We start from the raw sequence: 12,244 nt of genomic DNA, 5'->3' as shown, positions 1-12,244 counted from the left end.
TGTGTCTATGACCAGCCAAAGTGTCACCACCACGTGGCAATAGTGCAAACACAGTTTACAACTTTTAGGAAGCCAGCTTTGTGAATTTTTTTAAAGGGGGGAGGGAAGTTACAAACTTGGCTTCAAAGTAAGACTGTTTTGATATTTTAATAGCTCGCTTTTCAGATTTACATAATTGAAATTGACACGAAAGGTTGTGATATTGACTAATCTTAGTAAGTTTCATTAAAAAGCAGAATTGTGTCTTCCCGGAGGTGGTTGTTAGATTTGCCTAGGGCAACACCTGCCTCCTGCACCAGAGGCTCTTCCTGACATCAGCGCTGCCCCACAACCCCCCACTCCCCACCCCAGCTTCAGACGGCGCCGGTTCTTCCTCATGCCTTTTCTGGGAGAGGCACTGAAGGGCCAAGTGTTCCCTCTTCTGAGATCAGCAAAAGGAAAAGCATCCCCTTCTCAAAGTGTTAAGTTGAATTGAAACAATGTCTCTTGGGGGTGGGGGTGGATTGCGCAGGAAATGCCAAGTGCTTCTAATAACAATAGCAAATGGAACGAGTGATGCTCCAACTGTGGTCCCTAGATCAGAAGCATCAGCACCACCTGGAAACTTATTAGAAATGCACATTCATCTCCCCCCCCCGCCCCGCCCCCGCACGAATCACTCCGGGGACAGGACCTCCCAAACCGTGCTTTAACAAACCTTCCAAATGCGTCTGATGATAATATTTGAGAATGTCTGACCTAAAGAATCCGAGAACAGAACATACACCCTAATAGCTATGACTAGATTATTTTCAGGTTATTTGCTCTTGTAGTTGATACTCAGATTCAGCAGTTAGTTGCATAGCTCTGCCTTTCCCTACCCCACATCTGCCCTGTGCCGTGAGGAAGTCCCACGGAGCAGATAAATTGGAGGATGGCAGCTTGCTGGGCGTAACTTTCTGACTAGGCGACGTTCGGTGACGTGCCACCAATTTTGTCTGAGTCTCCAAGGCAGGCAGAGCAACAGTCTCAAAGTGCTCCCTAGAAAGAGTGAGTCATCAGGCCCCAACGCGGCTGAGCCTGAGCCACAAACTTTGGGGCCAAGTAGACCTAGTCATCAGTATTTTATGCAGGGACACTAAAACTCAACAACCGCATAGAAACGGCACGGCTTTTTGTTCACAGCTGGTTTGTACTTAAGGGAATGCGGCACGTTTGTGAACGCTGGTCAGCCGTCAGACCTTGCGGGCGTAGATTCTCTGGCAGCTTTGCCATGAAGTGGCCTTGGCTTGGCCCCTCTAATCGCTAAGTTCCTCTGCTGCAGAGGGAGTGTAACACACCCACTCCATGGCTCCCTCTGCTAGTGTCGCCAGGTGGGCTCACAAGGCAAGGACAAAACGCACCCACGTTTTGCTTAAATCTGCAAAGCTTTCTTTAAGAGCGTTCATTAAGAGCCCAATATGAAATCTCTGACCCTCTGCATCAGGGACTCTTCCTGATGTCTTTCTGCTTATTTTCAGGGATTACTTTTATACTGTGACCTTGTGGAGTCGACATTTGAAAAGTTCAAGGGGCCAAGCAGACAAGTGGATGCTTTAGATCATTTTCAAAAATGCTTTCTGATTTTAAAATTGCACCATCAGAGAGTGGACAGTGACAAGTCCACCCAACAGGAAGGAAAGACCTGGAAGGCCATCCGTGTGGACCTGGTCATGTGCCCCTACGAGCAATATGCCTTTGCCCTGCTGGGCTGGACTGGCTCCCGGGTAAGCGCTACCTGTATCCGTGGGATGGTCTTAGCTTTCCAGAAGAGGTAGACTGGGTCTACCTGGGACCAGGGGAGAGACAATGGCAGTGGGGGTGGGGATGGGGGGGAGATGGACAAGGAAGGGGGAGGGGGTGGACAGGAGAGAGGGAAGTGGCCAGAAATCTCTAAACCAGGGCATTCCACCTGCACATGGTCACCTGAGACAGATGCATTTAGAACAGTTATTCTCAAAATGAGATCCCCTCTGAACTGGGAGATTGGGATTGACATGTATACACTGATGTGTATAAAATGGATGACTAATAAGAAAATAAATAAATAAATGAACATTAAAAAAAATATGACACACACAAAAAAGAAAGAAGCCAAGACACAAAAGGCCACATATTGTATAAATCCATATGAAATCTCCAGAATTGGTAAACCCATAGAGACAGAAAGTAAATTAGTGGTTGCCAGGGGTAAGGTGGAGAAGAAAAGGAAGTGACTGCTAACAAGCATGGATTTCTTTTGGGGTGATAAAAATGTTCTGTAATTACAGATTGGTGATAGTTGGACAACTTCATAAATATACTAAAAGCCACTGAATTGTACACTACAAAACAGTAAATTTTACTGTATGTGAACTATACCTCAATTTAAAAAAATAAATGAATTAACACAAAATATGTAGTTAGTGAAACTTACTGATATATTAAATGAAGCATATCTTAAATATTTCATCTGTCATGAAATCTTACCCTTCTAATAAGTCTAAGAAACTTGTTTTTATGATGTAAACATTTTTGTTAAAAATAATGTCACAACTGTCAATAATTTTTACCGTGTTTCAATGTACCCATCAAAACTTTAGATTAAAAAAGACTTTAAGAAGAAAAGTTGCAAATTAAAACAAAACCAAGTACGGATTTATACCAGTTACACGATTCCCTTAGAGTGGCTCATGAATCATTGGTATATTCTGAGCATCATAAATGATTATGATTACAGACTTATTTACACAAGGTAAAGTTTATAAATCTTTGACTAGGAGTCAAGTTTCTAACAAGGAGTCAATGACTGCTAATTTTTTATTTTGTACCACAACGGATGTCCAAAGCCAAGTGTTTCTGCTCTTGTTATGTCGCAATTCTATTAATTCCCTTCTGGGAAAAAAAAAAAAAAAGACAATTCTACAGGAACTCAGAACAGCTGCATGTAATAGCTTAAAATCATATTAATTCAAATTAATATTACTGGAGGAATGTATGACATTACTACCATGAAATAATAATGTGTGAATTATTAATATATGAAAATAAAAGAATCTTCTTATTCCTACTACACAGAGTAATTCATTTTAATTCTAGAGAAGTATAGTTAACTGCCAAGCCAAGAGCCTGCCTACTTCATTAAGTCAACAACTATTGGCTGAGCAGTTATTATGTTCACAATATAAGGAATACAAAGATACTGGTCCCCACGCTCAAGGGATTTATAATGTAATACAATATGGAAGTGGGCAGGTAATAGAATGTGGGGATGGATTATAAATGTTGAGGATCTTACAGTTTAACCTATAGGTAACAGGGAAACTATTTAAATGATCTGAATCATCTACTGAGTTAGACTAGGAGGTTAACACAATAGTCTAGATAAGGATGAGAAAGATCTAAATTAAAGTAATGGCTGGGAAGGGCAGATGAAGAAAGACTCTCAAGTCTTATTTAGGTGGTATAATCAGTAGGACTTGGGTGACTGCATACAGAGGAAGCAATACCACCTAGAAGTTAAGGCTTGCATAGGCTTTGAAAACACACACACACAAAGAAAAAAAAAAAATGAGATCCCCTGACCAGCAGCATCAGTCTTACCTGGGAACAGGGTAGACATGTAAATTCTCCACCCCACCTCAGACCTTCTGAATCAGAAACTCTGGGGGAAGAGCCCAGCAATTTGTGTTTGAAAGAACCCTGCAGGTGACGCAGCTAAAGTATGAGAACCGTGGAAGCAGAGAAAGCAGTCTGGTGGCTAAGGGCACAGTGTGGCTCATCCCAGACCTGGTCACAAGCCCCTGCTCTGACTCTTGCGAGCTAGGTGATCTCCGTCAAGTTCCCCATGTCCTCTGAGACTTAGTTTTCCCATCAGGAAAGTCAGGGCAAAAATGCCTCTACCTCCCTGGGTTGCAGAGATCCAGTGAGATGAAGCTGGCGAAGCCCCCAGCACCACGCCAGGCACGGGGCCAGTGCTCGCCGAGTGGCAGCTCCCAGCTCCCATCATGTGATATTCATAGACATGGCGCCCGAGATTCGTCCCATTAGCTTGTGCTCCACCCTCCCAGCTAACACCCCACACTGTTTTCCCATGTAGTTGGCTGTTGCTTTGAGTGACATGAGTCGTTAAAGGATTTTATATGATAAATGACGTAGAAATTAATTGTCCTCAACCTTGAGTTAAATGTCAGGTGTGTTTGCTTTCAGCCGGAATCATTTCAGCACAGGATCTCAGCACTAGAGCTTCTTACCCTAATCAAAAACGTTGGCTGGCATCTTTCATTCATTAAAATTAGGAAAGCTGATGAAACAATACATCATAAATGCGCTTTGTTTGATAGACATACATCTCTGGGAACAGTCTGTTGGGAAAGGGGAGAGTTCCAAAAAGAAGCCCAGCGTTATACAGGGTCATGCCAGTCAGGACTCGTTGGCAGAGATGGTTGTTCTTTGTTCACTTTGTTTTGAACATGGGCATCTCTTCAGCACATTTTATTCTCTTTTCTCAGAGTCCTCAGAAATTACTGTTATTGGCTCTGCGGGGCACTAACAGAGCACTAAGCTCTCCCACTTTTTAGCTGGGTGACTTTAAACAAATTATAACCTCTTCAAGTCCTAGTTGCCCCATCTATATTGTGGATAATAGTGGCGCCCACCTCCCAAGTTTGCCATCCGGTTAAATGAGATGCATGTGTTTAAACGTGGTAAGGGCTCAGCAAACGGTAGCTACTTGTGTTACCATCTTTACGCCCCCGCTTATGTGACCGCTGAACGCGATGTGTTTTGTCCCCAGGTGGATACATGTTGGTGGGTGACCAGGTTTAGGTCTGGTCTAAAATTTTGTAGGTGAGAAATTTAATTTCACCTTTTAACCCAAAGATTTCAGCACCTGGGAAATGTTCTTAAGCCACTTCACCTATTAATCTCACCCCAGTTTGGGGTCATTAAGTTACCAGGTTGTCTCATCTACTAAGCTGACAAAGTTTCCTTTGGATCTTGTGCCCTAAAGATTTCTTGAGTAGGATGCATCCACTGGGACACATTAAGCTGAGGTTTTTCTAGAACCATCCAAGTACAGTGCAATTTCTGGACTGGGTATGGACTTCATTAGTTTAAAAAAAAAAAAAGAAGCTTTTGTTTTCCTCTGAATCATATTTCATCAAACTAGATGTGCCGTTTGTCAGCATGACTTTATTGGCTGAGATTCCTTCAAGAGTATTGTCCACGTTTGTGTCAGGTGCTAGAGGAGGTACACTCTCTCCTCCGGAAACACATGGACAATGGTGGCTAGATGCCTAGGCTACCCCAGCCTCTTTACTAGCCCAAATGGCCCCCTTTCGCCAACTTTAAAAAGCATCTCTTCCTTAAAATACCTTACTGCCATTTCCCAGAAAATTGTCATAAGAAACATGCGTATTTACAAAGACTACACAGTGAATGGCGCCCTCTAGAGTTTTGCAGTGCACAACTTGCACAACTGTATGCAGCACGCACGGGCCAACCTCTGAAGTGTGTTGTGACCAGTGATACAGCCAGACTGTAGTATCACTGACCCTGCTCGATGTTCAGTTTTCTTTATCTGAAACAAAAGACACCATCCTTGCCCTGCCTATCTCACAGGGTTGTTGAGAGAAACTAAAGAGCTTGTAAAGCAGAAGGCAGAACTGTCCAGGGTAAAGAACCTGAGCTTTGGGATTCAGGAGTCTGAGTCCTAGCTCCATCATTGGCTGTGTGGCCTTGGGTAAATTACTTAGGTTCTCTGGGCCTCCTTTCTTCATCTGAAAAATGGGACTAATAACAGTACCAACCTCACGGGATTGTAATGAGGATTAATTAGACAGTGCCTTCATCTTAACACAATTCTGAGGCTAATTGTATACTTAATACTGTTCTTTTAGAAGTATTGTTAGACTCTTTTAGAAGCTGTTAAATACTAGTGATAATAGAGTAGATCAGAAATTAATATAAAGCAAGAAATCAGCCCAGCACCCAGCACAGGGTAAGCTCTCCATAAACATTAACTAGGATATCATTGCCCGGATTATGAACACAGCTGTTCTGACTGGTATCTTGCCCCCTACAGCCGAGTGATCCTGTCATAACATAAGTCAGATCGGGTCACTCTCCTGCTCAAAACCTGGCAGGGGCTCCGCATTCAACGCAGAGTAAAGGCCTTCCAGTGGCCACGAGACCCTGCATGGTCTCCCCACACCCTCATCTCTCTGAACTCCTCCCCACTGCTCTCTCCCTAACCAGGCAGGCTCGCCCCTCCCTAAGGCCTCTGTTCTAGCTGTTCCCTCTGCACGGTGTGCTCTTCCCAGAGTCCACTTGGCTAGCTCCTTCACCTTGGGCGAGTCCTTGCTCAGATCCTACCTCCTTTATGAGGCCTGCACTGTACGCAGCATGACCTTTTAACATATCATGTAATTTACTTATGCTGTTACTGTGTCTTATTTGTGTCCCCTGTTGAATCCAAGCCTCACCAAGGCAGACATCATTGTTTTGTTCTCTGTTATAGTCCAAGCATCCAGAACACACCTGTCACATAGTAGGTGCTCAATAAATATTGGTTGAGTCAATATGATTACCCTTCAAATGGAAGACATCATTATAATTCCTGACAGAATATGGAAAAATGCTCCTGAGGATTTAGCAGAGGAGTCCAGGCATAGATCTCTCACCACACAGAACTGCGGAGCCAAGGAGGGCTTCTCACTGCACCTGTTACCCCATCCTCTCCAGCCTCCCCCCACGCCCAGTGTGAGGAGCCGTTGCTCTAAGTGCTGGGGGGACAGGAGGCAAGTGGCCCAGGACTGTAGGAGGCCGTGTGCTAAGCAACACTCCTGTACTTTCACAGGCCAGCAGCTACTGCACCCAGAATCTGCTTCACCCTGATTCTTCCACAGCCATAGTTTCTCTTCCACTCCCTTATAAAGAACTTCTGGCTGGAAAGTCTGTCTTCACACAGCCAGGTGAGGAAGGGCAGTTCCCAGTCCCTGCCAGCTTTCCCATACTCGCCACTAGAGGGCGCAATGATTCCCTCCTTGCTCCCTAATCCCACATGGAAAGGACAACATTTCTAGATCTGTGCTTCTTAGGAAAATTAACCTCAACGACAACTTCATTCATTGTCCTCCTTTTCCAGGGTTTCCCTGTCCTCTATCTAAGGCTGCAGGTTTTGCTCCCTGGAGCCTCCGAGCTCACCCTGATCATAGGAGATGCTACTCTGGGGCAGGTGGCTCAGACCATCAGTTTTACAGAATCTCGTATGAGAGGATGTTACAGCCAGAGGGGACCTTACTCATGCACTTCCTCCACCCTCTGAACCGAGATTCAGAGAGGCTGGGTGACTTGCAGAGAGATGCACAGCCAGACAGGAACAAAATCCAGGCTGGAATCTGGGTCTCCTAACCCCTCATCCTCTTTTATATGAGTGATATTCCAAATAAAAAAACAACACCAAGTATTATTTATCCAGCATTTACTCTGGACCAGGTATTATTTTGGACACGATCCTCACAATCCTCATTTATTCATTCAGCAAATATTTGCTGTACCTCTATGTGCTAGGCGTCATTTGAGGAGGAAATATGGTTATGAACAGAACAAATCAGGTTCCTTTTTTCACAGAGCTTACAGTCTAGTGTGTGCATGTGAGCTTGGAGCTTTGTCATCGTAGACTGTTGCCCTGGGGGAGAAAATTGCTTGGAGAATGTTTAGTGGAGGTAGACATTTCATTACAGTAAGTCCTCTACATACTAACCTTCAAACTGTGAACTTTCAAAGATGCAAACGTGCATCTGGTTCCAGCAAGGAACCAGAACCTGAGCCATCAGCGTCAGGCATGAGTGAAATCGCAGCCTGCCCTCTGTCTCCTCTTGCTGACGATCCTTCAGCTCTACCATCTCCCACCTCCTCTCCCTCCTCCAGTCAGTAACTCTTCTTGCCTGTTCACTCGATGCCAGCCCCTGTATGCCAGCTGTTGTCCTGTACTACTGTACTTTTCAAGGTACTGTACTGTAAGATTTTAAATGTTTTATTTTTCGTGTTTGTTTTCTTTGTATTATTTGTGTGAAAAGTATTATAAGCCTATTACAGTACAGTACTATATAGCCGACGGTGTTAGTTGCGTACCTAGGCTAACTTTGCTGGACTTACCGAACAAATTGGACTTACGAATGTGCTCTCGGAACGGAACTCGTTTGTATATAGGGGACTTCCTGTATTGGGATTTAAATATCTCTAAACACATAATACCGAAGACATTCTAGACTTGATAGTAATTTATTTATTTATTTAAAAAAATTTATTTATGTATTTGGTTGCATTGGTTCTTAGTTGCGGCAGGCGGGCTCCCTAGTTGCAGCACGTGGGGTCCTTAGATGTGGCATGCATGTGGGATCTAGTTCCCTGACCAGGGATCGAAGTCGGGCCCCCTGCATTGGGAGCGCAGAGTCTTAACCACTGCTCCACCAGGGAAGTCCTGATAGTAATTTATTTTAATTATTTCTTATCCAGCAGTTTGAGAGAGACCTCCGGCGCTATGCTACACACGACCGGAAGATGGTGCTGGATAACCACGCTCTATATGACAAGACCAAGGTGGAGCTGTCTCCCTGAGATGGGCCTCTTTGATCCTCATCACCAAGGCTGGCTCCCTGAGTGCTTTTCCAGAACTAATTTTAGTGTCCAGGTTCAGTTTCCTCTGCCCCGAGTGCCCTGTCCGCACAGATCACAGTTGAGGGCAGCTGGAAAGATCCTGATGGGAGCATAGCCCCCACCTGGCCCAGAATGCACCTCAGAGGCTTTGGACTCAAAGATGATGGGCTAGTTGGGCCCCTAGAACCAGTCCAACAGTGAATATTAATTGAGTTTGGTATATCCGTGGTAACTGCAATGAGTAACTCCAAAGAAAACTAAGGATCCCCCCAAATCACAAATATCACTCAAGTACCCCTCAGATGCAGTGAGAATCAGCATTTTGAGTGATCATATAGGTCATTAATGAGAGTCCACTGCAAGAAGGAGAGCAACAGAGCTGCCCTGAGATGTAGATGAGCAGTCAGCTAGACTCACACACCAGCTGAGACTCACTTAGTATGCTAGCCTTGCAGTAGTCCAAATGCTGCCTCAGCAAAATGATAGATTACTGTATGAATTAGGAAGAGTTAAATATTCAACTAAGTCCACAAGTGCCAAGATCTACTCTTCCTATGGTGATCAAAGACACTAAACAGAGCTCCGAGGAGGAAGAAGACACAAAATAACTGGAAGTAATGGCTTTTACCCTTTAGGAGCTTATAGTCTAAATGAGGTGTATTTAGTTAGAGCTGTCTCACAAGTGTCAGAAACCCAATACAAAATGGAAATGGCAAAAAAAAGAAAAGAATTTGGCTTATATACTGTAGCATCTGGGATAATATGGACTTCAGGTGTGGCTGTATCAAGGTGATCATGCAAATTTCCCTCAGTGTTGGTTTCACTCTCAGGCAGCGTATTCCTATGAATTCCATCCTTCTAGCTTAGCTACCCCTTCAGAAAAGAGCTTCCTTCCTAATAGTTCCAGCAAGAGCCCTAGCTGATGTTCACTGGCCAGGCCTGGGCCATGTGCCAATCCCTGAACCCTTTTCCATGGCTCTTATTGGCCAGGCTTGGGTCATGTGCCCCTCCTTGGAGGTGGGATTAGCCCCACCTGACCCTCAGAGACTGAGAGTAGGGAGGAGTGGTTTCCCAAAGAAAAATCAAGGTGCTGCCGTCATAAGAGAGGGCTGTGGATGCTGGCAGGAAAGCCTCAGTGGTCTAGCATGTGAGTGGAGACAGCTTCACATAACACGATGTAGGAAGACTTACAAATTGACACGTAACAAATAGTTCAACATAAGCGAGTGCCTCCTACAGGCCCAACGCTGTGCTATAACAAGAAGGGCTGGAGGAGAAGTGGTGCTTGCTCTAACAGAGATCATGCAGTGGGAGCCTGGCGGGAGTGGGGCAGGGGTGGAAGGCCAGGAGGAGGCCCCAGCATACACAAGTATCCTATAATCATCGTTCCTCCTTACCAATGGCAGCAGTACGTAATTCTGACTGCACAGGAGAATTTCCCAGCCCCCTTAAACAGATGGAGGACAAGACCTCTCCGAGCTTCTGACTTCATTGGACTGGGGTATAGCTCAGTTTTCAACATTTTTTTAAAAAAACTCCTTCAGGTAGTTCTAATGAGCAACGTGGTTAAGAACTACAGATCCGTAGGAAGAATACCAAATGCCTCTAGTTGAATATGTAAGGCTGTCATCCTTTTACCTTAATTTATTAAGTTTTGGGGGGTGGGAAAATACAAAAAGTACGGAAGTCAGGTAAGATGAATTTCTATCCTCAGAAGCAGGGTAATGTGTTTTGGCAGTGATTTGACAAAACAGTTCTACAAGTTATATTTTCACTGTGTCAGCATCGAGATGCTTAACAAAAATATCTGAATGCACACATGTCTTGTTATGCTTTCAGAGGATGTTTCTCAAAGCAGGAAGTGAAGAAGAAATCTTTGCACATCTGGGATTGGATTACATCGAACCATGGGAAAGAAATGCTTAGGAAAAAGTGGTCGACTTCTTTTCTGGTTTTTTTTTTTTCAGGTTAGATAAATTATGCTTCATATTATAATGAAAGATGCTTTAGGAAAGTTTGGGATTCTTTACATCTTACTGAAATGCAGATTGCTTCTAGAAATAAATAGTTTGGGAAACATGATCATGCCCCACCTGGTAATGGTTTATGCTCTAATAGGCCATTTGTGGGACTGTTACTTAGGATTCACAATGCATTTGCCACAAAAACAGTGTTGTAATTGGTGGCTTGTTCTCAGGAAAGCTCATCAAAGCCCACTATGCCCACAATGTAGCTGAAATTCTGTATATTTCCAATAAAAATAGGAGAACACAAGATGGTGGAGTCTTTTGTTTTTCACTCAAATATTTTAAACTATTCTTAAACAAAAATGTAAGAAAATGAAAGAATAAAGAGTTTCAGGTTTACCTTCAGGGGCAAAATAGGTTTAATCAGAAGATGAGAGATTCTAGAGAGGGTTGTGCGTCCCTCCTGGAGCTTTTGGAGGAGGGGGACTGAGTCCTGACTCTCAGCTCAGGTCAAAGCCTGCTCCTCCCCTGTCACCTGGAGCTGTGTCCCTTGGTGTCCTGGCACAAGGCCACATATGGGATGTATTCTCACTGCTTTCACTCAGAAGGAAGCACAATTTCCTAAACCACCATCTCTGAGTCTCTCTCAGGGAGATGATCTCTCTTGCCCTCTTCATCTCAGGGCACCCAAGGGAACGGAGGCAGCCTTTGGAACTCCCAGGCTGCAGACCCATTTGGACGTCATGCCTTCTCTAGGAAGGCATCGACTCCATGCCTTGAAGAGTCACGAAAGGCCATCTGTTCCAGCTGCTTCTGTGTCCTCAGCCTGCTGGAGAGCTGGGAGGCCTCACAACGATCCTTGCCCTTTCCTTCCAGCCCCCTCAGAGGAGAGGAGATGGCGAGATCCAGGACCCCATAGAGAAGCTTGATGCCCCGCCCTGGGCACAGGGAAGGAGTCTCCTTCCCTTCCTGGTGCTGGAACCTGGGGGTGGGGTATATATGAGCTAGTATTGCCCCAAATTCAAACTACCCCAAAACTCAGTGGCTTAAAGCAACACAGATCTGTACACAGCCTGGGGGTTTGGCTGAGCTAGGCGGGGCTCTGCTCCTCGGGTCCATCCTCCTACTCCAGGGACCTGCGGGCTAACCTGGCCCTCTCCTTCTCAACGATGACAGCGGAGACAAGAGAGCAAGCAAACCCCAGCGTGCATGTGCTTTTCAAGACTCTTTCCATGTCTGTTAATATCCAGTGGCTGAAGCCGGTCACGTAGCTAAGCCTCCAGAGATGGGGCGTTATGCTTTGTCACAATGGGATGTATCGCAAAGGGCATGAATGCAGGGAGGGTGAGGAATTGGGCCCATGAATACGAGCTACTTCAGACAGTTACATGTTTAGTTTCTTTTACATTCTTTTCTCTTCCTATAAAGCATCTCTTTTAATCCTGATAAATCCTGATAAAAGCCATTAGAAGCTGGGGAGGGGATTCTTCTGCTCAGCTGGTGACCATGAGCCCATACACGGGGGAGCAGGGCCAGAGGAGAGCACGGAGGAAGCCGTGGGAGGGAAGGAAATGGGAGCAGTAGTGCCAGGAGGATGGAGGCAAGGTCCCCTGCCAAAG

The 12,244-nt window shown here is 44.9% G+C and overlaps 1 protein-coding gene across 2 annotated transcripts in view; it reads left to right on the top strand.

The window, feature by feature from the left end:
* The window catches only part of DNTT (DNA nucleotidylexotransferase), a 35,374-nt gene extending 24,454 nt beyond the window's left edge, over positions 1 to 10,920 (top strand). The window contains exons 9-11 of one of the 2 annotated variants that reach the window (XM_019939864.3): positions 1,500 to 1,745; positions 8,521 to 8,601; positions 10,498 to 10,920. In XM_019939864.3, the coding sequence (XP_019795423.1) occupies positions 1,500 to 1,745; positions 8,521 to 8,601; positions 10,498 to 10,584 (414 nt within the window). In that variant the 3' untranslated portion in view covers positions 10,585 to 10,920. Of the gene's footprint in view, positions 1 to 1,499; positions 1,746 to 8,517; positions 8,602 to 10,497 lie in introns of both variants that reach the window. The other variant, XM_019939863.3, reaches the window with a different exon arrangement.
* The last annotated feature ends 1,324 nt before the right edge of the window (positions 10,921 to 12,244 follow it).

This window comes from Tursiops truncatus, chromosome 16 (genome assembly GCF_011762595.2).
Source record: "Tursiops truncatus isolate mTurTru1 chromosome 16, mTurTru1.mat.Y, whole genome shotgun sequence".
NCBI lineage: Eukaryota > Metazoa > Chordata > Mammalia > Artiodactyla > Delphinidae > Tursiops > Tursiops truncatus.
Note: the sequence above shows the minus strand (reverse complement) of the source record. Positions and strands in the feature narration are given on the sequence as shown.